The 20,799-nt window shown below is 53.3% G+C and overlaps 9 protein-coding genes across 9 annotated transcripts; 5 read left to right on the forward strand and 4 right to left on the reverse strand.

Moving 5' to 3' along the window:
• Nucleotides 1–80: 80 nt before the first annotated feature.
• On the reverse strand, nt 81–1,704 carry CCOS01_02444 (uncharacterized protein; the record flags this gene model as incomplete). Its single annotated transcript, XM_060450634.1, has 4 exons — nt 81–319; nt 376–977; nt 1,061–1,135; nt 1,625–1,704. The coding sequence occupies 4 exons, from the start codon at nt 1,702–1,704 to the stop codon at nt 81–83; spliced, it is 996 nt and encodes a 331-aa protein (XP_060319284.1).
• Nucleotides 1,705–2,249: 545 nt separating this feature from the next.
• On the forward strand, nt 2,250–3,521 carry CCOS01_02445 (WD repeat domain-containing protein; the record flags this gene model as incomplete). The annotated part of the gene is made up of 3 exons (XM_060450635.1): nt 2,250–2,360; nt 2,441–2,675; nt 2,725–3,521. The coding sequence occupies 3 exons, from the start codon at nt 2,250–2,252 to the stop codon at nt 3,519–3,521; spliced, it is 1,143 nt and encodes a 380-aa protein (XP_060319285.1).
• A 539-nt stretch (nt 3,522–4,060) lies between these two features.
• CCOS01_02446 (uncharacterized protein) lies at nt 4,061–4,622 on the forward strand (the record flags this gene model as incomplete). Its single annotated transcript, XM_060450636.1, has 2 exons — nt 4,061–4,132; nt 4,221–4,622. 2 exons carry the CDS (start codon nt 4,061–4,063, stop codon nt 4,620–4,622), a joined length of 474 nt encoding a protein of 157 aa, XP_060319286.1.
• A 623-nt stretch (nt 4,623–5,245) lies between these two features.
• Nucleotides 5,246–6,693, reverse strand: CCOS01_02447 (ribonucleotide reductase; the record flags this gene model as incomplete). The annotated part of the gene is made up of 4 exons (XM_060450637.1): nt 5,246–5,853; nt 5,907–6,240; nt 6,311–6,574; nt 6,664–6,693. 4 exons carry the CDS (start codon nt 6,691–6,693, stop codon nt 5,246–5,248), a joined length of 1,236 nt encoding a protein of 411 aa, XP_060319287.1.
• Nucleotides 6,694–7,377: 684 nt separating this feature from the next.
• Nucleotides 7,378–7,674, forward strand: CCOS01_02448 (uncharacterized protein; the record flags this gene model as incomplete). Its single annotated transcript, XM_060450638.1, has 2 exons — nt 7,378–7,569; nt 7,624–7,674. 2 exons carry the CDS (start codon nt 7,378–7,380, stop codon nt 7,672–7,674), a joined length of 243 nt encoding a protein of 80 aa, XP_060319288.1.
• A 482-nt stretch (nt 7,675–8,156) lies between these two features.
• CCOS01_02449 (PH domain-containing protein) lies at nt 8,157–9,154 on the reverse strand (the record flags this gene model as incomplete). Its single annotated transcript, XM_060450639.1, has 3 exons — nt 8,157–8,685; nt 8,781–8,995; nt 9,080–9,154. 3 exons carry the CDS (start codon nt 9,152–9,154, stop codon nt 8,157–8,159), a joined length of 819 nt encoding a protein of 272 aa, XP_060319289.1.
• Nucleotides 9,155–10,779: 1,625 nt separating this feature from the next.
• Nucleotides 10,780–13,625, forward strand: CCOS01_02450 (uncharacterized protein; the record flags this gene model as incomplete). Its single annotated transcript, XM_060450640.1, has 2 exons — nt 10,780–10,855; nt 11,044–13,625. The coding sequence occupies 2 exons, from the start codon at nt 10,780–10,782 to the stop codon at nt 13,623–13,625; spliced, it is 2,658 nt and encodes an 885-aa protein (XP_060319290.1).
• A 1,029-nt stretch (nt 13,626–14,654) lies between these two features.
• Nucleotides 14,655–15,727, forward strand: CCOS01_02451 (bacilysin biosynthesis oxidoreductase bacC; the record flags this gene model as incomplete). Its single annotated transcript, XM_060450641.1, has 3 exons — nt 14,655–14,941; nt 15,056–15,302; nt 15,416–15,727. 3 exons carry the CDS (start codon nt 14,655–14,657, stop codon nt 15,725–15,727), a joined length of 846 nt encoding a protein of 281 aa, XP_060319291.1.
• Nucleotides 15,728–16,747: 1,020 nt separating this feature from the next.
• Nucleotides 16,748–18,394, reverse strand: CCOS01_02452 (uncharacterized protein; the record flags this gene model as incomplete). The annotated part of the gene is made up of 6 exons (XM_060450642.1): nt 16,748–16,967; nt 17,021–17,274; nt 17,328–17,855; nt 17,918–17,970; nt 18,053–18,246; nt 18,330–18,394. The coding sequence occupies 6 exons, from the start codon at nt 18,392–18,394 to the stop codon at nt 16,748–16,750; spliced, it is 1,314 nt and encodes a 437-aa protein (XP_060319292.1).
• Nucleotides 18,395–20,799: the final 2,405 nt, after the last annotated feature.

The following is a 20,799-nucleotide window of genomic DNA, read 5'->3' on the forward strand; positions in this document are numbered from 1 at the left end:
CCCACCCCGTCTACCCAGCTCATTTTTAACTCCATATATGCAAGGAACGCTGATTTAATAGGTACAAGATCAATGGTTGATCACGGGGTCTGGATGGTGGCCGAAGGCAGGATGCGGTCTTCGAGCTTTCTCATCAGCTTGTTTGTCTGTTCCGCCAGGGTCAGGGTAAGGATGGTGTGGGGCAGGATTCTAGCCAAGTGAGGCAGGAAACCCTTGTAAATAGCCAAGAAGCCTTCAGTGCGGACAGTCTTGGCCAGGCAGTCGAAGACACCCTTGTAGAGGTTTCCGTTTTGGTTGTAAAGGCGAGACATGATGGTGTCTGCCATGAGGATTAGTACAGAAATATGCTTGGGGGAATCTTGAGTTGAGACTTACCAGGAGGGTGCATCACACAGCAAACGACGAAACCACTGACGGTACTGCTAGCAAGATGCAGAGGCAGACCCTCTTCCATACCCAAGTGGCGGACCAGTCTCCGCTTGGCGAAGAAGTAGGTGGGAAGTTGCACGGAGCTACCGAAGCCCGTCCTGATCATGGCCGCACCGACACCACGGTAGAGTCCCCGAATGCCTTCGGCGCCGTAAATTGAGGTCATACCGTTCCAAGCATTGCGGTACTTGTGTTGTGTGCCAGTGGGCATGAAGGGAGAGTAGCTTTGTAACCGTGTCTTGACAAGGAAGAAAGGGCTGCCAGCGGCGGCACCCATGATTCCTGATCCAGCACCGCAAGCCATGTTGATGCCCAGACTCTGCGTCTTGCCGTCCTTGAAGATGAGAGTCGACAGGGTTTCGCGCATTGGCTCGTAGAATCCAAGACGACATCCGTTCAGCAGGACCTGGTAGATGTACGCGCAGCCGATACCGCGGTAGATTCCTTTCACGCCCTCATTACGCACGATAACAGAGACACCCTGCAGAGGGCCTCTGTACTGATGCGGCTGGTGTCCCTTGTCCTTCAATTCTCCTTGCAACTGCATTCTGCACACGTCGGGGGGAGGGGTCAGCGCGTTGCCGGCGGCAGGGTGCGGGAAAGGAGCGAGCGTCGTCGCTATCAGACGCACCGGATCTTGACAGTCTCGAAAGGATGCGTGGCCGTTACAGCGCCGCAGGCGGCAATGCCGCCGGCGATGAAGGCGCTGTTGCGAAGGTTAGCTTCGCTGGTCTTGCGGATGCCGAACTGCGGGCCATGACTTGCCCAAGGGTTGTTGACATTGTGTCAATCGGTCTTGTCGCAGCGATAAGAAATAATTGGATATCGTCGATGTGTAAGATGCTGGTAATTTGTGGTTGCGACTCCTATGATAGTCGGGGTTCGTTTGGAAGGAGAGAGAGAGAGAAAGAGAAAAGAGTGACACCGCGATCTCGGAATGCTAGTACCTAAAATGACGGAACAGCGCGGGTCAGCAACATTGACGTCGTGGCAAGTCGATAGCCAGTCAACATCGACAAATGCAAATTCCTGAGCAGATTCTTACATAGCCTACTGATCGAGAGCCCGTTCGCCGTAATGCGCGCAACTCAAGAGAGGAAGTTGGCGATATGACTGCGATATGGCTTGAGTTCCGTCGGGCTGGCACTGGGCCGACGTGACTGGATTGACCCTTTTACCGGGGCTACAGGTCTACAGGTCTCTCAGTAAGCTCCGCGCGCGGAAGAGAAATTGGGATTTTTCTTGCTCAAAGTCAATATGGCCGTGGATAGCCATTGCCGATCCCGGCGTCTGTAGGTCCCAATTGGCAGGGTTCGCGGGCCACAGCGGCCTAAGTCGGTATTCGGTACCCCAGACCTTGACCAAAAAGGGGGGCGTCAATTTAGCTGGCCCATTGCCGGACGCCAGTTTCCAATGCGAAGTCGTGCATTGTCAACGATGGGAGGCTGGCAATTACAAGGTGTGGCTGAGAACCGATCTCGAACACGCCAGGGGTGGTCTAAAAACTGTGGCACAGTCAGCTCTCCCATTACCACAACCCCGCGAAATGAATTGGGGAAGCTCTTTGGTTTCCTCCAGTCGCATCGCATGACAAGACGCGGTCTGACATCCCGTTCACATGATTCATACCAGCAACCTCAGGACGACTGCACTTATTCACACATACTTTGAAGGAACTTGCCGAGTTCTGCCGAGTTTGCCGCACAGCCTCAAGTTTCCTTTTGCGACGGGTCGTTTACTTACGGCTCGCGACAGCATCATTTGAGGTGTCGCTGTTCGACTCAGCCAGTATAGCTCTCGGAATCCTCAAGGAACCCATCATGGCTTCAACGCCTATGGACTTGGACCATCGCGAGTCGACTCCATCTAACGGAAATTCGCTCAACATTACGCGGTCTCTGACAACCAACAATACTACCCCTTTGAGCGAAGTCATATCGTCATTTCGCCCAACAAAGGCAAGGAGTGCCCAAAAACCGTCTAGGGAGCTCTCTGACTGATTAGTTTCCAGCTTTTCAAAAGGCAAGACATCAAGGATGGCCGTCCGCAACCTCACGTGCTGTCACTCGACTTCGACGACCCAGGCGAACTTCTCATGACCTCTGAGAGCGACGAGACGATTCAGATTTACAGCGTAAAGGAAGGCATACACAAGAAGAATTTGCTAAGCAAGAAGTACGGCGTCAAGCTGGCAAAGTTCACGCATACGAGCTCCAGCATCATCTACGCGAGTACGAAGCAGAATGGTAGGCGCTCTTATGCTCAACCCGCCGCACAATGGCTAACGTCTACCAGATCAGATCCGATATTTGGCTACCCACGATAATTCCTTCATCCGATACTTCGAGGGCCACGAAAAGAGCGTCACAGATATTGCCATACACCCAGGCGCTGATAACTTCATCTCTTGTAGCCAAGACAATACTGTGCGCCTTTGGAATATTTCGACGAAGCAATGGTGCGGTCAACTGAACCTCAACTCTCCGTATCTCACCGCATACGATCCGTCGGGGCAGACTTTTGCTGTCGCGTGTACGAACAGCGGAAGCGTTCTGCTATATGACTGCCGCAACTACGACAAGGCGCCATTTGCGACCTTCGATGTCGTCGACGCCGGCAGACACGTGGACTCACAGTTCGTAGTCAGGGGTTGGACAAAGCTGGAATTTTCGAACGACGGCAAGCATATACTCGTCGGCACTCGCGGCCCCGGCCACTTCATACTCGATGCTTTCGACGGGAGCTTGAAGGCGTACCTGCGTAAGCCCGAGGGCGGAACCCGGCGGCTGGCGGCTGGTGAGACATCAAGCACCATCAACGGCAGTATGCCGAAGGCGGACCAGCCCACAATCGAGAGCAGCGGTGATTGCTGCTTCTCTGTGGACGGTCGTTACGTTCTGAGCGGTGGTCCAAAGGATGTCCTGGTCTGGGATATCTTGACACCGCCCCAGAACGAGAACAAGACCCTCGACGCTACATGGGTATTGGAGGAAAAGCGAGAGGCAGCGGTGTTAGCATTCAACCCGCGGTACAACTTCTTTGCGACGGCAGATCAAGATGTGATGTTCTGGGTGCCCGATCCTCATGCATGAAGCGGTCGGAGCATCAATGTAGGAAATTTAGAAGCTGCGAAATGGCGGTCTGGAGGGGTCAATTACTTTCGGAGTCTAGGATACGAGATACCCCAACCCGTTGAGGAAAGTCGACATGAATGAATTTTGTTGAAACCTTGGGAAATCACTGGTTATCATCTTGTCTTGAAAATATGCATGTTAGAATGGTGAAGTATTGGAGCTTGGGGTGACAGTCCCAAGTGTGCGGCTTAAACTTGCCCCTCGCCAGGCATGCAAGGTCGGGGTACCTCAACTTGGGATGGCCGAACCCCACCAAAATTGCGTCCTCCACCAAAGCCAGGCCACCTCTACCACCCAACGTCACTCCGACCACCACGGCGCGCACGACACCCTAGCGAACACTCCTCGAACCTACCTCCTCGAGAGACTCGGATCGCCATTTCTCAGGCGCTCAGTTACCGACGACACCTCCCAAGTACGCGCATACAGTGCGGACCACCGCGCAAGGCCGTGGCCTTTTCTCCTCTCTCCGCCCCCATCACTACCGTCACATCGCAATGCCGACCTACAAGACCAGCCAGGAATGGCTGGAGCAGTCGTCTCTGCTCCTCCAGGCTCGTCCGACTACCGTAAGCCTGACCCGCATACTAGCAACTCATCTGCCAACCTTGGACGAGGGAAAACGTAGCGGCGGCTAACCTCCAGCACCCCAAACAGACTAGAATCACAACAAAGTACTCCATCAAAGCAGTCAAACCCCGAAAGACCAAGACCTCGGAGGACGCCTCCGCCGCAGCACCCGCAGAAGATGCAACCATGACAGACGCCAAACCCCCGCGCGGCTCCCTCGTCATCAAGACCTTCGACCCGGTCAGCGGCGTCGCCCTCAAATACCGCACCACAAAGGCCGCCGAGGTCTCCCGCCTCATCACCTGCCTCGGCGCCCTGGGCCGCACAATGTCCACCTCGAAACCGGCAACATTGGACGCCGCCGCCGCAAACAAGGACGAGCCGATGGCCGATGCGGGTGGGGAGGACACGCCGGCCGGCGCGGCGACGCCTGTGGAGAAACCCCAGGCTGCTGGAGGGGGAAAGAAGAAGAAGAAGGGCAAGAAATGAGGATTGGGATCGAGACAGTACTGGGGTGGTTAGTTGGAAGTGGGAGATGCAAAGCTGTTCGTGGGTAGGGGACAATATTGAGGCTGATATGTTGGGAGAGTCGCAGCCAACAGACACATCTTGGAGAACACATCACTATTCGAAAGGGCCTCAGCGAGTCTCATTGAAGCCTGCTTGCATGTGTATGCAAGACGTCTTCAGACGAATTTCAGAGGAATTTCTTAACAAAGTGGCAACAACACGAGCGCACAAGCTCATGAGAAGCAACAGATGGAAAACACTAGAACACACATCACAAAAGAGAGACGTTCGGTTGTTGTTATATATCATGTGCGATTACTAAAAAGAGAATCACTGCGGTACATTATCCATCAAAGACATTCATGCCCCATTTTCCAGTCATCCAACCAGTCCTTGGGAACCTCCAACTCCCTGTAAAATGAACCCCGCCAACGCCATGTATGTACGAAAAGAAAAACAGCTCTAAACCTCAGCTCAGGTGTGGGAAGGGGGTTTGAGTGTGGAGTGTGAGATGACGCTCTGGCAAACACCATACGTGTGCAATGTACAAGGGTATATGGGGAAAAAGGAAACAACAAAAACTTCAGACGCTCTGAGATGATTTAGAAGTCCTCATCGAAAGCGAAGTCTCCGCCGTTCTCTCCCTCAACCTTGGTCTCTTCTTGCGCCTTCTTGGTGCTGTTGAGCACACCAGCCTTCTGGTAGTCAGCGACACGCTTCTCAAAGAAGTTGGTCTTGCCACCAAGGGAGATATTCTCCATGAAGTCGAAGGGGTTGGAAGACTTGTAGACCTTGTCGTTGCCAAGAGCGACCAGGAGGCGGTCAGCAACGAACTCAATGTACTGCTTCATCAAGTTGGAGTTCATGCCGAGAAGAGCGCAGGGCAGAGCCTCAGTGAGGAACTCCTGCTCAATCTTGACGGCATCAACGATGATGTCCTCAATGACCTGCTTGTTGGGGCGGTGCTTGAGGTGAGAGTACAAGAGGCAGGCAAAGTCGGTGTGCAGGCCCTCGTCACGGGAGATGAGCTCGTTGGAGAAGGTCAGACCGGGCATGAGACCACGCTTCTTGAGCCAGAAGATGGAGGCAAAAGCGCCGCTGAAGAAGATACCCTCAACAGCGGCGAAGGCAACCAGACGCTGGGCGAAGGAGGAGTTCTCGTCGCTGATCCATTTCAGGGCCCAGTCAGCCTTCTTGCGAATGGCAGGGACTGTGATGCTAGTTAGCGATGTGGTCATGTAGGCGCGGGTTGTGTTCACGTACTGGTGTCAATGGCGTTGAAGAGGTAGGTGCGCTGCGCGGGCTCCTTGATGTAGGTGTCGATGAGGAGGGAGTAGGTCTCGGAGTGGATGTTCTCCATCATGATCTGGAAGCCGTAGAAGCAGCGAGCCTCAGGGACCTGGACCTCGCCGGAGAAGCGCTCGACGAGGTTCTCGTTGACGATACCGTCCGATGCGGCGAAGAAGGCAAGAATGTGAGAGATAAAGTACTTCTCATCATCGTTGATCTTGTTGTTCCAGTCGTGGAGATCCTTGGAGAGATCAATCTCCTCGGCGGTCCAGAAGGAAGCCTCGGCCTTCTTGTACATTTGCCAGATCTGGAAGTGGAGAGTTAGTCATGGGTCAACGAGCAAACCACTTTACGCGTCTTGCGACGCGTTCACATACCTCATGGTACTTGATGGGGAATAGGACGAAGCGCTGGCCGTTCTCCTGGAGGAGGGGCTCATCCTTCTCCTGCTCCTTGATGCCGGGAGCGATAACAATCTTGTTCTCGTTCTTGACTTCTTGTGTGGGCTTTGTCTGAACATCATTTTTCTCGGTTGCGGTGGCAACGTCGGATGTGAGGGGCTGATTCTCCTTGTCGGCGGGGTTGAAGTTGAGCTTCTTGACGGGAGACTCCATCTTGAAAGAGTCGAGGGCAGCAGCGGCCTGGAGAAGTGGTTGTTAGCGATTGCGACCATGAAAAGAGCGTGGACCATAGTCAAGCTCGGATTAACCGAGTGGTGACGTTTACTTACCTGCTTGGACGGAGTGACTTCGATAGACATGGCGGAAGTGTGTAAAATGTGGTGGGAGAGGAGGAATGAAGGCAATTGAATGGAAGAAGGGGAAGACAAGACTTTGAAAGAAATAAATTGAGGTCGTGAGTCTGTCTTTGGCTGTGGTATTGTCGTGATTGGGAGTGAAGAAGATGTCTGTTGATGGTCGAGGAACTCTGGAAAGGCAGAGTTTATGTAGCGGGCAAGCAGCACCGAGCGCTAGGTAGTGGGACGCGTTGAGCACAGGGCAGGGATACTCGCGTTTTCGTGTTTTCTACGGAGTACCTGAGTACTTGGGTACCTCGAGCTTCGTACCTTTTTCGTAGGTGGCTATGGAAGCTGGTCTGATTGCCCAGAGCACTTAAAGCTGAATCCACGCGCCGTCAATTCCCCTCCACCCCACTGAAAAGCGCGTCTTCCAGGGGCATCGCCGGCGCGTTTCGTTCCAAAGTGGAAGGATCTTGTCTCGCTTCTCACCTTTCCACTTCCAGACCCTGTAAAGTGCCCAAGACCTGGCGCAGAAAAGTCTACCGACTGTGGTCCCAAAGGGAATATGCCAGGCCCAGCCCTCTTTTTTTTGGCCCTTTTTTCCCTCTTCAACATGCTCATCATTTGTAAGTTGGGTCGAGCTACGACGCCGAAGTGGCCGCTTGCGTTCCACCCCCCGGCACGCCAACCAGGCAACACGATGTCATGGCCGGGAAACCAGAGCAAGCTCTGTCCGGAGACTCGAGAGCTTCGGCCGAGCCACACACGTTCCAGATATCCCATTTCCGCCTACAAGCACCATCTCCCGGCCCTGCACACGCTTCTTTGAGCTGGATTCGTCCTCGGCGTTACGACTCGACGCGTTCCAAGCCCCATCCTTCCCCTAGGTACTTCGATGTCAGGTATCAGATCAGATCTGATAAACTGAACACGTCCTAGCTCCAGCTTCAGTGGAACCCAAGTGGCCCATCCAAGACTCATCAGCCATGTAATCTCGTCTAAGCATCGACAAATCCTGACTGTATGACTCTCGGCTGCGGGTCGACGCGTTGGAAACGGACTTGCGGAATTACCATCACCAGTCTGATCGTCAATTTGACCGTTGGCACGGACACCAATTTTCGGATTCCCATCCAGATCCAAACAGTTGATGTGTCACGTACACGTCAACTCTTTGCAAGGCCTTAATGTTTCTAGTGAATCGTATTAAACTACTGACAGCTTAACTAAAGCAGTGTGGGTATGTAAAAGAAAAGGTTTCGTGTCATGTTCATCTTCTTCGTCCAAGTCTTCATAAAACAAGCATGCAGAGCCAGGCAGACCAAGTGTCCGTCATCTTTTGACCATCCATAGGCTACACGCAAACACCAAGTGTGCTTTCCAGCCACCGCGAATTCCGACGAGTTACCCCGTGTGTCGTCATCGCCAACTCCGACATTCGACTCTTCTTTTTCTTGAAAAGTATTTTTCGAGCAGCCGGTAGTCTAATGACGCGATTGACGAGCAGGTCTGTCTCTGGGATCGCGAGCCGCCTCAACATCGTCATCAACTCTCGAGCGACCTCCAAACCCGAACCAGCCTCGACCGCCGGGACGCTCCTCTCTGACTGCAGCGGCGGCTGGAGCAGTTGGTGTGCGTTCGTGGCGGCCTGCTGACATGTGTCCATTGCGAGAAGGCTCACGGCTGACGTATTCGGGCGGAGTGCGGTCGCCTTGCAAGCGATCCCATTCATCTGCCTCACTCGGGTCGACGGCTGGAATGGGAGCTCCGCTGCGCTTCAGGTTCTTCTTTCCCTTCTCGCGAAGATGCTCCTCGAGAAGGATGGCGTTCTTGGTGTTGGCGCGGAAAGCAGCATCAGCGATGTCGCCCACGAAAGGCACCAGGCCAATGACGAAATCGATAATGATGTTGAACATCATCTGGGATTTGACTGAATTTGGGAGTCCACCTTCGACCTTAGAGCAGGTTCTGAACACCATCATGGCCATGAAAGCATCGAGAACATCACCAACACTAAAGCCAACATGATGTTAGTCGTTGTCTTGTCGATAAGCCGAATGGGGACTGTGGGGGCGATGCAGCAGCAGGGGAGGAGGACAGGCACTTACGCAGGAACTAAACCGATGACGCTACCCCATCCAAATTTCACACCACAGCAGCTGAAAAGCGACTGATCGAGACGGTAGGCTCTTCTCTTGACTTTGGTCAAAACCTCGCCATCTTGCTTGGAAAGGCCAGGCGGCAAGGCCTTTCTGCGCTTCTTGACCTTGCCGTTGGGGGTACCATCAAGCCTGGTGGCGGGGACGCTCTCAAAGTAAGGGTCCTGGCGATGAGGTCAGTATATTTTGTTCGTGGATCCACCGTATCGCAGGTGAGCACAGGGCCCAGGTGTAAGAAGGTAACGTACCTCGCGGCCAAATTTGTTTTCGACCTTTTCAGCAAGAATCTTCTTGCTGACCCACTTGGCGATGAGACTGGCCATGTTTGCAGTTGTATCGTTGACGAAGTGCCGAACCTCTAGGTTGTGTGTGAGTGCCGGTTTGCGAAGAACGGTGTTTCCCAGTCACTGGTAGTGATGAGTGGCGCACTAAGACAGAGACAAGCTCGTCAGGACCGTTGTTGACAAAAGGTTTCGCAAGGCGGCCCTCTGTGCTCTTGGCTTAGATTGAAGTAAGAAAACCTTGGCAAGCTGGTAGGTATTCCTGAAGGTAAGGTTGTCAAAGGTCAAGAGGTTCCAAGACGGCTGCGGCAACCGAGCGAGAGGACCGGTCTTGGTGATATAAGTAGGTGTTGAGAGAAAAGCCGGGAAGCTGGCTGGCAGGGTCCGAGCTGCCAAGGTGTGGTAAGGTATGGGTTGTATAGGTGGTATGGTACTGCGTAGATCAAGTTGCCTCTTGTGCTCATTGCACACTACGTAGGTCGGTTTGTAGCTAAGTTACAAGAGGTTGGTCCCTTGGACGCTTGTTTTCCCCCGCGGGCGCCCAGAATTCCTGTTTTGACAAGCCAGGGGACCAGACTACCATCATGATGTAATTTTGTCGGTCACTGCACGCCAATGCAAGTGCCTCAGCTCCGAGAGGCCTCTTCAGTGGGGTCTGAGCAGGCTAGACCGCAGTCGTTTCACATCATGCTGCAGCGGCCAGTTGGCTGGTCTCCAATGAGCGTGCGCCGCGACTGGTCTTCAATGGCCCTGAATTGCATGCAATGCAGCACACAAAAGCACTCACGGGGCCTGCCAGCAGACTCAGCAGTGAGAGAGAGAAGAGAGGCCGGCACGTCCAGCCACGCAAGTGTGGCAAGTGATGTACGTGCACAGCCATATTGTGGCTGTGTTCTTCTCCAGAATCTTCAATGTTCGCCCCTTGAATCAAGGAAGCTCCCACCTCTCGGGTGCATTCCACCGAAGGGAAATTGTCATAGGATGAAAAGCTATTGAGGGGGCTTGCCTGTTGGCCTCCATGCTTAATTCCTTCAACAGTTGAGGCAACATATAGCTGACAGGGAGCGGTCGAGACCGGATGGAAGCGAGGTGTTGATCTGATGTGGTTGACAAGCTGGAGAGGAGAGATGGGCTGTGTCATGACAGTTTGGTCGCGCAATCTATGCGCACTGTAATCATTATCGGACTCGACGTGTTATGAGACAGTGCGCGGTTTGACACCTACGGAGATGGGGAGGTTGCACCCAATCACGAGCTCGCTTAGCAGCTTGCGACCACGGCATCCAGTCAGGCATCTCGAGGAACGGGCCCACGGGGATGCCAGCTACCTACCTACCTTACGCTGTACCTTACCTACCTTACCTTAGCTGCCTGACGTTGCAGTATCTGCCATCGTCAACAAAGACGTGCAGTGCCCGTCACTACTCCGCACCCTACCTCATCCAAACTCCAAATCATCACCACCACATCTGAGAGGCCGCTTGTCAGCGCATCCGCTCCAAACAACAAACATACCGCATCCCTGGAAGCCACACCTGTCCCGCAACTCCATCTTCCTTGATCCGCTGAATTGCCCGTCGCTGCCGATTCTCGTTGCAGCACGCGCAATCCGGTCGCAAGCGGAAAGCTTTGAGCCCGACCAAATACCAAGCCTCTCCTTCCGTACCATGCAACGGTTCCTCAACTCGACCTCAACACAGACTCATTGCCAGGAGCATTTCGCCACCTTTACTCCCTCGCCAGGTACACCCGACTAAAATAGAAACATCGTCCTTGGGACATGTTATTAGCCATCGCGCAACATGGCCGAAGAAAAGATGCAGTTAGAGGATTGTTGGTTGCCCCACACCTTGGAAGATACACGGCGATAGCTACTCAGCCTTGCGCCATCAACTCATGATAGTTGCTGCGGCAGGACTAACAGTACATAGGGTTGGACGATCTATGTGTTCGATTTATCATCAACCTACCTGAAGAAGACCTGTCGTCCGTTGCTCGCATCTGTTTCCAAATAGAGGAGGCACAATGGTTCTACGAAGACTTCGTCCGGCCACTTGACCCCACGCTTCCTTCAATGACACTTCGAAGTTTCAGTCTTCGAATTTTCCAACATTGTCCCCTACTAGCTCCGTTTTCGGTCGAGAATCATACAAAGGCTTTTGAGGAGTTCTTGCAGTACAAGACTCGAGTCCCTGTGAGGGGAGCCATCATGCTCAACGAGGCTATGGACTCGACAATCTTGGTCAAAGGCTGGAAGAAGGGCGCCAACTGGAGTTTTCCTCGCGGGAAGATCAACAAAGACGAAGATGACCTTGAATGCGCCGTTCGTGAGGTATACGAGGAGACAGGATACGATTTGCATGCTGCTGGCCTGGTTCCCAAGAACAGAGAAGACGTCAAGTACATCGAGGTCACCATGAGAGAGCAGCAGTTGAGGCTCTACGTCTTCCGCGACGTACCGATGGACACCCACTTCGAGCCACGGACGAGGAAAGAGATCAGCAAGATTCAGTGGTACAAACTATCCGAGTTACCCGCTTTTCGAAAGAAAGGAAACCAACCTCAAAACGAAGCCGCCGCCGCCGCCAATGCGAACAAGTTTTACATGGTTGCACCCTTTCTGGTCCCTTTGAAGAAATGGGTCGTGCAGCAAAAGAGGAAAGATGCTGTCAAGGCTGCCAACGAGGCGCACTTCAACCCGTACTCTCTTCACGAAGAGCCTGTCACTGAAGACGAAGTTTGGCAAACCGAACCCGCGACTGATGTTTCGACTCGGACGCCGGGCCTCGATACTCTGGAGGGTGCAACACAGGAATTGCAGCGTCTATTGAAGGTCCATCCCACGGCAGCGCAAGCAACATCGAAGCCAGCTTCTCCGGATATTGGAGCAGACAAAGGAGCATCGCTGCTCGCTATCCTGCAGGCCAAGAATCAAGCAGTCGCCCAAGGGGTCCCAGTCTCGCACCTCCCTCAGACGCCCCTCGATCATACTATTAGGCAGGCTCCACAGCCTCAAAGCCCTCATGGTCAGCATCACCCTCAGCAACGGGCACCGCTGGCGAGTTATCAAGCTCCTCCGGCATTCCCCATCGGTCCAGATGGAACACCACAGGCTTGGGCTTTCCAACAGTCTGGAAATGCTGGCTCAGCTCATCCTCAAGCCAGGCAATACGGTCCTTCAATGATGGGTGGCCCTGCTCAACTGCCACAGCCGCCCCTGAGGCATCCTCAACCATTGCCGCCTCAAGCTCAAAAGATTCTGCTGAACCGAAATGCGTTCGCCGACGGCACACCCCCGCCGCCCCCTCAACACGCACAGGGGACTGTCAACCAACCCATGGCGAATGCTCAATATCAACCAGCACACTTCCAGCAGCAAAGCCAGAGCATGATGTATCAGCCCAAGCCGCCTAGCAGTCACCTCTCTAATCACTCTATGGCACTCTTGGGAGTGCTCAAGTCGGATACAAGAACTGCTAGTCCAGATAAGGCTCGTCAAGCATACCAGCAGCCCTACGGATCCGCATCTCAGGGACAGGGACAATCGCCAATTGGACTTCATGGAAACGGAGCTCCTCAGTATCCTCAGTCGCCTAGCATGTCGGGGGCAGGCGTAGCACACCCCCAGGGAAGTCCATCCACAAGGGCCCAGCAGCCTATCGATCCTGCGCATCGGTCTGCCCTCCTTTCCATGTTCAAGAACCCTGAAGTCAGCTCCCCACCTGCCAACCAACCCGTCGAATTACCCGGAACTACAGCTAGCGCTGCTCTTTTGAAGGGAATATCTACTGTAAAGGCTAGCAATCAGGAGGTTCCCAGCCCTGTGTTCCGTGGAGTTCAGCCAGCTTCAAGCAGTCCTCTGAGCAGACCACCTCAGAGCGCTTCGGATCCAACCACACAAGTACCCTTCCAAGGTCTATCGCTCCAATCTCAGCTCGGTAGACAAGAGCACAGAAGCCCTCAGACCATTGGAGGTTACAGCCCGAGAACGATGGAGAACAGAGGTCTCTATAATCAAGGCGCGAATAACAATTCCGCCATATACAATAATCACTCGCCCCAAATGAACCCGAATCAGATCCTCCAGCGAGCCGAGAACATGAGCAAGCCTGTTGGCCCTCGTGCGCCTGCTCTAGCCCCGGTTTTCGGGGTCGACAAGCCGGCCAGTTTGGCCAGCCCGCCGTCAGCGTCCGCTCTCCCCGCACCTGCTGGGCTGCAGCAGAAATCACAAATGCCCCCCGAACAGAGGCAGAAGCTTCTATCACTTTTTGGCAAGCCTCAGTCGCCGAGCCCCGGGCCTGGCTTTGCTCCCGAGGATAAGGGAAAGGCCAGGGAGATGATGGCTCCGGACGGGAGCATGCGATCACGTGTGGCTTCTTTGGCCTCTGCAAGCGGTCAGGGCGTACAGGAGGGCCTGTCAGAGTCTCGTCGCGGCAGTCAGACACCGATTTCTCCTGCCGACCGAAGTTTCCTGCTTGGCTATTTGGCATCAGTTGCCAATAACGCTAAGTAGGCTTCAATGCCTCGATCGAACGGTATGAAGGTGACCGAGTGAAGAGGAATGCAGGAGTTCACCGCGCGATTTTCCTGGGGTACACGCTTGATTTGTGTTTCGTAGTTCTTTTGCTTTCGGTGTTGCATTGCGACGGGGATTCCAAACGTTTTTTTAAAGGTGGCAAAGCATTGCTTGGGGGAGAAGGGCCAAGGTGCAGGATGGGATATCGAGGCAGGAAAACTATACCCTGGGACACACCTCATTTACCAGTTTCGCAGCAGTCATTGGGTCCAATGCTTCAGATATTAAATAAGCCACTTTGTCTTTGATTCACGCCGTAATGCTCGAGGTGAAGGAGAAGCACTGGATACCACCAGCCAGCGTTGATACATGGGCTCACCTTTCAAACCCCGCCCCCGCGCAATCCCACGTGGCTATTTTCCCGTTTCCGGCCGTTCGCCGTGGCGTGATATTCGAGAGCGGCCCGCACCGGTCTGCTTGGGCTCTTCCATGAGTCCGTACGGTAGTACTTTGACTTAGTTTGTCAAGTAGGTATGCTTTCGTTACCCCAATCGAAAGTGGCCTGATGCTGCGTGGGACGGTTCTCTGGTCCTCTCTTTCGCTTATCCGCCCCTTCACCTCTCTCGGTATAAGCCACATGAGCAATGGGAACAGCACAGCAGAAGCCTGCTTTGAGATGTCTGGGGTGAGATACACCGAGCTTGAGTTATACCAGGACTCCGCGTGTGCCATGATTTCCCATCGAATCATGTAGGTTTCGTTCAGGTGTGGCCGTCTTCTGGGCACGCCGATGACACCACTTGACTCTGGAGGCGAGCTGGCATAAGAAGTCGGAGAACAGCACACCATAGACCGTGGAGGAGAGTAACTTGTAGAAACGGACAAACACCATTTTCAACCAGAACCTTTGATTCATACTTACAACAAGCACCGGATCCGGTTATCAAACTACCCTCGTAATTGACCTTCCACAGACCCAGACTGCAAAGAAAGGAAGCCCGTTAGACAAGAAGTGCCCGGCTAGCAATGTTCTTCACCACCTCCCCAGACGCCCTCTTCATCCCGCCCACGACCATCGACCCGGTGGGCTTCGGCAAGGTCGCCATCGTCACAGGGTGCGGCTCGGGCGTGGGCCTCGCGTGCGCGCAGCTGCTCCTGGCGCACCAGTACTCCGTCTGCGGGCTCGACACGCGCGAGTTCAACTACGCGCTGCTTCAGGAGGCGGACCACGGCCGGTTTCATTTCCACCGCGCCGATCTCACTGGGCCGAGGGCGTGCGAGGATGGGGTGTATGCTGCTGTTGCTTCTTTTGGGTGAGTTTTGTGTTGTTCGAGGATGCTGTTCCGGGGGGGGGGGGGTTCGGTCAAAAGAGGAGAGGAAGGGTATCGATCTGAGATATGATGATGAACTGACGGGTGATACTCCAGCGGACGTATCGACTTGCTCGTCAACGTTGCGGGCGTGATGGGATCGTTTAGCAGCGCCGACGGCGTGACGGACTCGGAGTGGGATCGGGTAGTGGCCGTGAATCTCACGGTCCCGGTCAAGATGATGAGGGCGGTGATCCCCTTTATGCTCGAGAAGAAGTCGGGCGTCATCGTCAACGTCGCCAGCACGGCCGGCGTCTCGGGAGCCGTGGCTGGGATAGCGTATACGTGCAGCAAGCACGGTCTGGTTCGTTCTCTTTCTCCTATTTCTTTACCAACCTTTTTTTACTTCGCTGGGTAGACTTCTCGGTAGAAGGCCTCGAGGGTAGATCGAACATCGCTGACACCCTGAGACGGTAGATCGGCGCCACCAAGAATGTGGCATGGCGCTTCCGCAAGGAAGGCATCAGGTGCAACGCGGTGCTCCCTGGCGCCATCGACTCGCGCATCGGCAAGGCCATTGCCGCCGGCCACGGAGGAGACGAGGAGTTCGATGCAGAGGCGTACGCGCAGGTTGAGCCCGTTCATGCCCTCCACGCCCAGGCGTCCGAGTCGACGCCGAATATCACGCCACTTGAGGTCGCGCAGTCGGTGGTGTTCTTGGCGACGGACCAGGCGAGAACGATTAACGGGGTGAGTCTGCCGATTGATCAAGCTTGGAATGTTGTTTGAGGAGGACGTGGTTTGTTCGGGTTCGGTGATGATATGTTTCGCTTCAGTACGTGACCTGCCTGATGTTGAATACGGACAATGGAAGACACGTTTGGGCTGGAGTTGTTTTTCAGGGTTAGTTCTATCGATGGAATACAAATTTATTCCTGGTCTCCTACCAATTCGTGTAATAGCCGTTTCATATACCTAGCACAAGAGCGACACCGGTATGGTGACATCTGATTAATACAGGACATCACCTACCTTCCGGTCGAATAACCCATCACCACAATACGACGAAGATGGACAACAAATCAACAAAAAAGCTCGGGCGTTGGTTCCAACCCTATCCCTTCGTAAAACCAGCGCCCCAGTTTCTTCATCACCCGTTTAACCACCAGGCTACGTGGCCCCAGCAAGTTTGCACTATACTAGGGAGACGCTCCTTCCTCTGAATCTGTGACTATATACCCTTTAGCCTTTCGTAGGAGACTGGAATACATGGGAAACTGGAATAAACAAGCAAACGACAAGAAGTCAGGTGCACTATAACGAACCACGGGGTCCTCAATACTGTGCTTATAAGGGTCCAAGACAGTGTCTTCCCTGGGACAGAAAATGAGACATCACCCAGAGTCAGGAAACAGACTTCTGCTTAGACACTCTGCTCTTATTTGACGAGTAGTTCAAGGTACAAAAGTCCCTGAGAAATACGTTTGTAGTTGGTGCTTTTGTTGATGCTGGAAAATCGGAATTAGTCATAGGTCTGTTTCGTCTTCGCAGATGGACTCGAAGATCCGCGGAGTGAGTGGCATCTAATAAAGTAACAAACAAACTCGAAGCGCAGGGTATCTCTAGAACTCCGTGCTACCATCCCGCCAAGAAATATTGCATACTCCTTCCCCCAAAAGACTCAGAACAGTGGCCCTTAGGCTCAAAGGACCAACATATACCAGGGAGCCCTCAAACATCGCCCCCCCCCCCCCCCCCAATTCCAAGTTTGCTGGGAATCGTACGGGATCCGGGCTTCGTTATTCCTCATCAAACCACAATCTTTAGCTGGGAGCTTGTGTGAAGTTCTGGCCGAGTGTTTTCCTCGTCCTCTTCAGTCTTGTCCAATTTCAAAAGCTCGAAACGGTTGGTCATGGGATTCATTGGGAGTCTGATCGGGGGCACTTGAGTCTGGGCTCGCTGAGGTTCGGCAGGCAAGGGCTGCGCACATTCATCGACGTCCCACTCGATTTTAGATCCCTTGTATTTGCTGCTGACATGTAAGTTCCAAAGCACTGATGTCCGGCGAGATGTACGACTCACAATCGACTCATCATGCAGGTCCGCGCAAACATGGCATTGTGCACAGAGTTCGTGTTGATGTAACAGCTTCCGCCTCGGAAACTGACAGCAATGACAACCAAGTTGTGGATGTGCTCCATATCATCCCGAATCTCCTCTTCGGTGAGCTTCGGGTCGCATCGTCGAAGGATGAGATTGCGACTGGCACCAATACCGAGCTTACTCGCAACATGGCCAGGCAATGTGAAGTGCCGATCACTCCATCGAACATCAACCTATCATTGCGATTAGCCCTACGTGACGCTGGAAACTGAACGGCGTAGCCTACTCTTTTCTGTCTGATGTATAGATCATGGCGCCGGGTATGCTCAAGGAAGGCCGCTGCGTCGGTACCATGCAAGAAAGACACATGGGCAGTCCGGTCGTACGGTCTCATGAATATGTCCAGCAGCTGACCACCACGCACAACGCCGATGATATCAGCGTGAGTTGTGCCTTCGGCGAGGTTTGAGATCAAGATAGTCCTGGTGGCCAAACGCTCGAACCGAGGCTGTACGGGCAACTGGGAATCATTCTGATCCCCGAAACCATGTTCAGGCTTGAGCTCAGGCTCAACGGGAGAGATCGTCGCCTCAGATTCATCGAGGCTGACAGGTTGCTCCTCGGCCCACTCACGCTTGACAGGTTGCTGTATAGGAAGTCGGCTTAAGTTTTGGTTTCCTCGTGTAGCCGTGGCAGTCGTCACGCGTGACTGGCCGACTGGGCGTTGAATCCCATTCTGCGGAGCCTCGGAAGATGAAGTGGCGTGCCGTTCAACATTATCCTCTTGATAGTTGGACTCGTCACAGGTCAATACCTAGAAGCTCATCGCTTAGCTTGTGTCGTTTACTGGGGTCAAAAGTGGAGACCTCGACTTACAGCCAGGGTAGCTTCAGTTACACCTCCTCGCATGAGGTTACGACGCAAGTTTGCTATCGAGAAGTCAATAACTAGATAATTACCGGGAATTTGATGCCCGGAAGAAGCTGCGCATAGTATAGTTTGTGTGCATACCGAATTCTTGGGCCTTTTTGACAAGGATGTCATGCTCGGCGCGGGTAATGGTGACGGTGAGACAACTTGAGTTAGGATCATTGTCGGTGTTCTTCAAGCAGGCTTCGTCAGCAATCCTCACGAAGACGAAGGAACAGATGAAGGATGGGCAATCGTGTAAGCCGTACCAATTGAGCCCTGTTCGAGTAGTTAGCCTTCGTCGTGAGATATTATTCATAGGCCGGTTTGGGAGTGGCTCGGTTGCTAGTGCGACCAAGGTGTAAGTAAGAGGTCTTACCTTCTGATGAGGGTGTCCAGATAATTCCGGTCGATCGAGATCGTGAGATCGTTTGTAGATGCCATGGCCTTTGTATTCTCCGTGATGTCAATTGACCAAGGTCATTTGAACTTTGGAGTTGGAGAAATAATTCTGCCGTGTGTGATGTTGAGGTAGTCGCGTACGGGTAGGTACAGGTGAGGCAGGCAGCCAGAGAGCGGTACAAAGGTATCTACTTGGAATGCCTTCTTTGCCAGGTGTGGGCGCAATAGGTAGGCAGTGCCTGTTGAGGGTACCTACCTTAGCTTTATCATCTTATCGATAAGAGTAAACTGTGGCGCGCGGGCAGGCAGTTCGTTTCCCTTATCGAGAGTGGTGGTTCGTGCTCCACCCATCCCCCGTTGGGTGACTTGGAGAGCCATCCTGCATCCTTTCCAGGCCACCTCAGGTCCAGCCAGTTTCTGGGGATGGGAGAAGGACTGCCCGTGGTCCCTGAGACGGCACGTCATCCGGCGGGAAGTCTCGAGTCGTCCAAACCTCGTCCCTTGTTACTCAAACTCAATGTCGAGAACGGAAGCACCTTGACTGAACACGCCACAACGTAGGGGCCCCTTGGATTGGGCGCGAAAGTCACTGTAGGGATACTCTGCTTTTCGAGGTTAACTATCACGTACTCAACACTAGAATAATCCTGAAGCTATACAGACGCATAACCATGACACCCGGATACGATATCGACTTCTTGAACACCATTTCCTGTGCTAAAGACTGCACGAATATGCATCGAGGGCAGGTCAAGCAAGAGAGGATTGCTTTCGTGACGGCGATGTTGACTGGAATGGATATTCGAATTGGAAGAGGACTGGATAGCAGTGGTAATGCCTCGTTATGCGGAGGGATGCTTGGTTTAATTGATGCAGTCCAAGCAGCCCTAGTATGCACCAAAGGCCTAAAATCAGTTGTCTCAACTCATCATTGGGCAAGGTGTTAGGGATTCGCCAGCTGCTGAACCTTTATATGTCTCGGATTACAGCAATGGGTTTGAAGAAGCACCCACATTGGCACAATTGTGCTTTGCTTGATACATTGGAGCGATTGAATGAATCACTGGTGCAGTCAATTTGCCTGGTGAGGTTCCGCAAAAAAAGAGACGGCTTCAAAGACGGAACCGTTCGCCGCACGAAGCTGGGAACTCCCGGTTGATTGTCGCACCCTGTCCCAGGGATCACGACATGGGCATCCAGACTTTGAACGTCGATCCCGGCGGGACGGAAGAAATTTGCATGTAGTCGGAATATATGCCACTAGTAAGATATTAATGCAGACTTGCAGTTTCGCTCGGTCGCATGCACGAAAACGGTGCAGCAAGTACGAAAGATTGGCACGGCAAATTGCCTCTGTGTAGGCATGATGTGCACGCAAAAACCTGCTCAGAATTGATGCAAAGCGGGCCAAGACCCTGCGACTCTACATCACTGATGCGAATGTTGACTACCTCATTCCTAGTCCTCCTGCCTCCGTACTCCGCAGACGTAGTCGCTACGAAGCACTGACGAGATGTCGGGCTGAGCGGAGGTAACTCTTAGGTGGTGTTACGAGCCACCAACATGTTAAGGTCCGAAACTGTGAGAGGCTGAGAGGCCTTCGGCGACCATCCAATGGTCTTGTGTATGTAGCTAGACGACTTGTGAGAACCCAAGCGGGCTTAAGACAGCCTGTTGGACAACACAACGGGAATTTTCTGTTGGTGGCTTTGTTGCTCGGGTCGGGGGTTGGGGAACCCGTGAGGAGATCCGACGGGATGCTCACCTCACATGAAGGGTGGCGATGGCAATAGCGGCTTGAGTCTCGGGCATGTGTTTGGGTAGATGTTTTGTCAGATTATGGAGTATTGAAAGGGAACAATTCATCAGAAGGCGATGTCATGATGGCTGCAAATCATCATGAACGGATGGAAGCGGCTGGTTATCGGTCTCGCCTCAGTCTCATGATTGATTGAAGATGTGGAGGCGCGTGTCCCGAGTAATTATTTTTAGAGGGATGTCAACACGAGGGGGGGAAGGAATACGATGTGCCGGGTGGATCCCACATGCTGAACCCGATGCACCACCAGGTCGCGAACCTCCAAGTCAGTGACGCTCACGTCCGTCCAGATCCCTTCCCTCCTATTCGTAAGATACTTTCTGCTTAGGTCAGTAAATGCTTGGGACCTTAGGTACCTTGGAGACAAGGCATCTAAATCTGTACAGGATACCTATGCCCTCATTACCGACGAGCCTTGCATTGTTGTTGACCATTGTATGATACCCGTCCGGTTCCGACTCTTCCAATTGTGATAGAGACCTCATGAGATCTTGTTGAGTACTACTAAGGCTTCGCTCTCGAGCTGATAAAAAGAGGTCGGGACCAACGCTTTGGGGTGGCGGGGACGCAGGCCGAGGAAGGTCCAGGGCATGTCGATACGCTAGACGGTAGAACTAAAGATCCCTAG

This window comes from Colletotrichum costaricense (assembly GCF_030867565.1).
Source record: "Colletotrichum costaricense strain IMI 309622 chromosome Unknown Scaffold_2.1, whole genome shotgun sequence".
Lineage (NCBI taxonomy): Eukaryota > Fungi > Ascomycota > Sordariomycetes > Glomerellales > Glomerellaceae > Colletotrichum > Colletotrichum costaricense.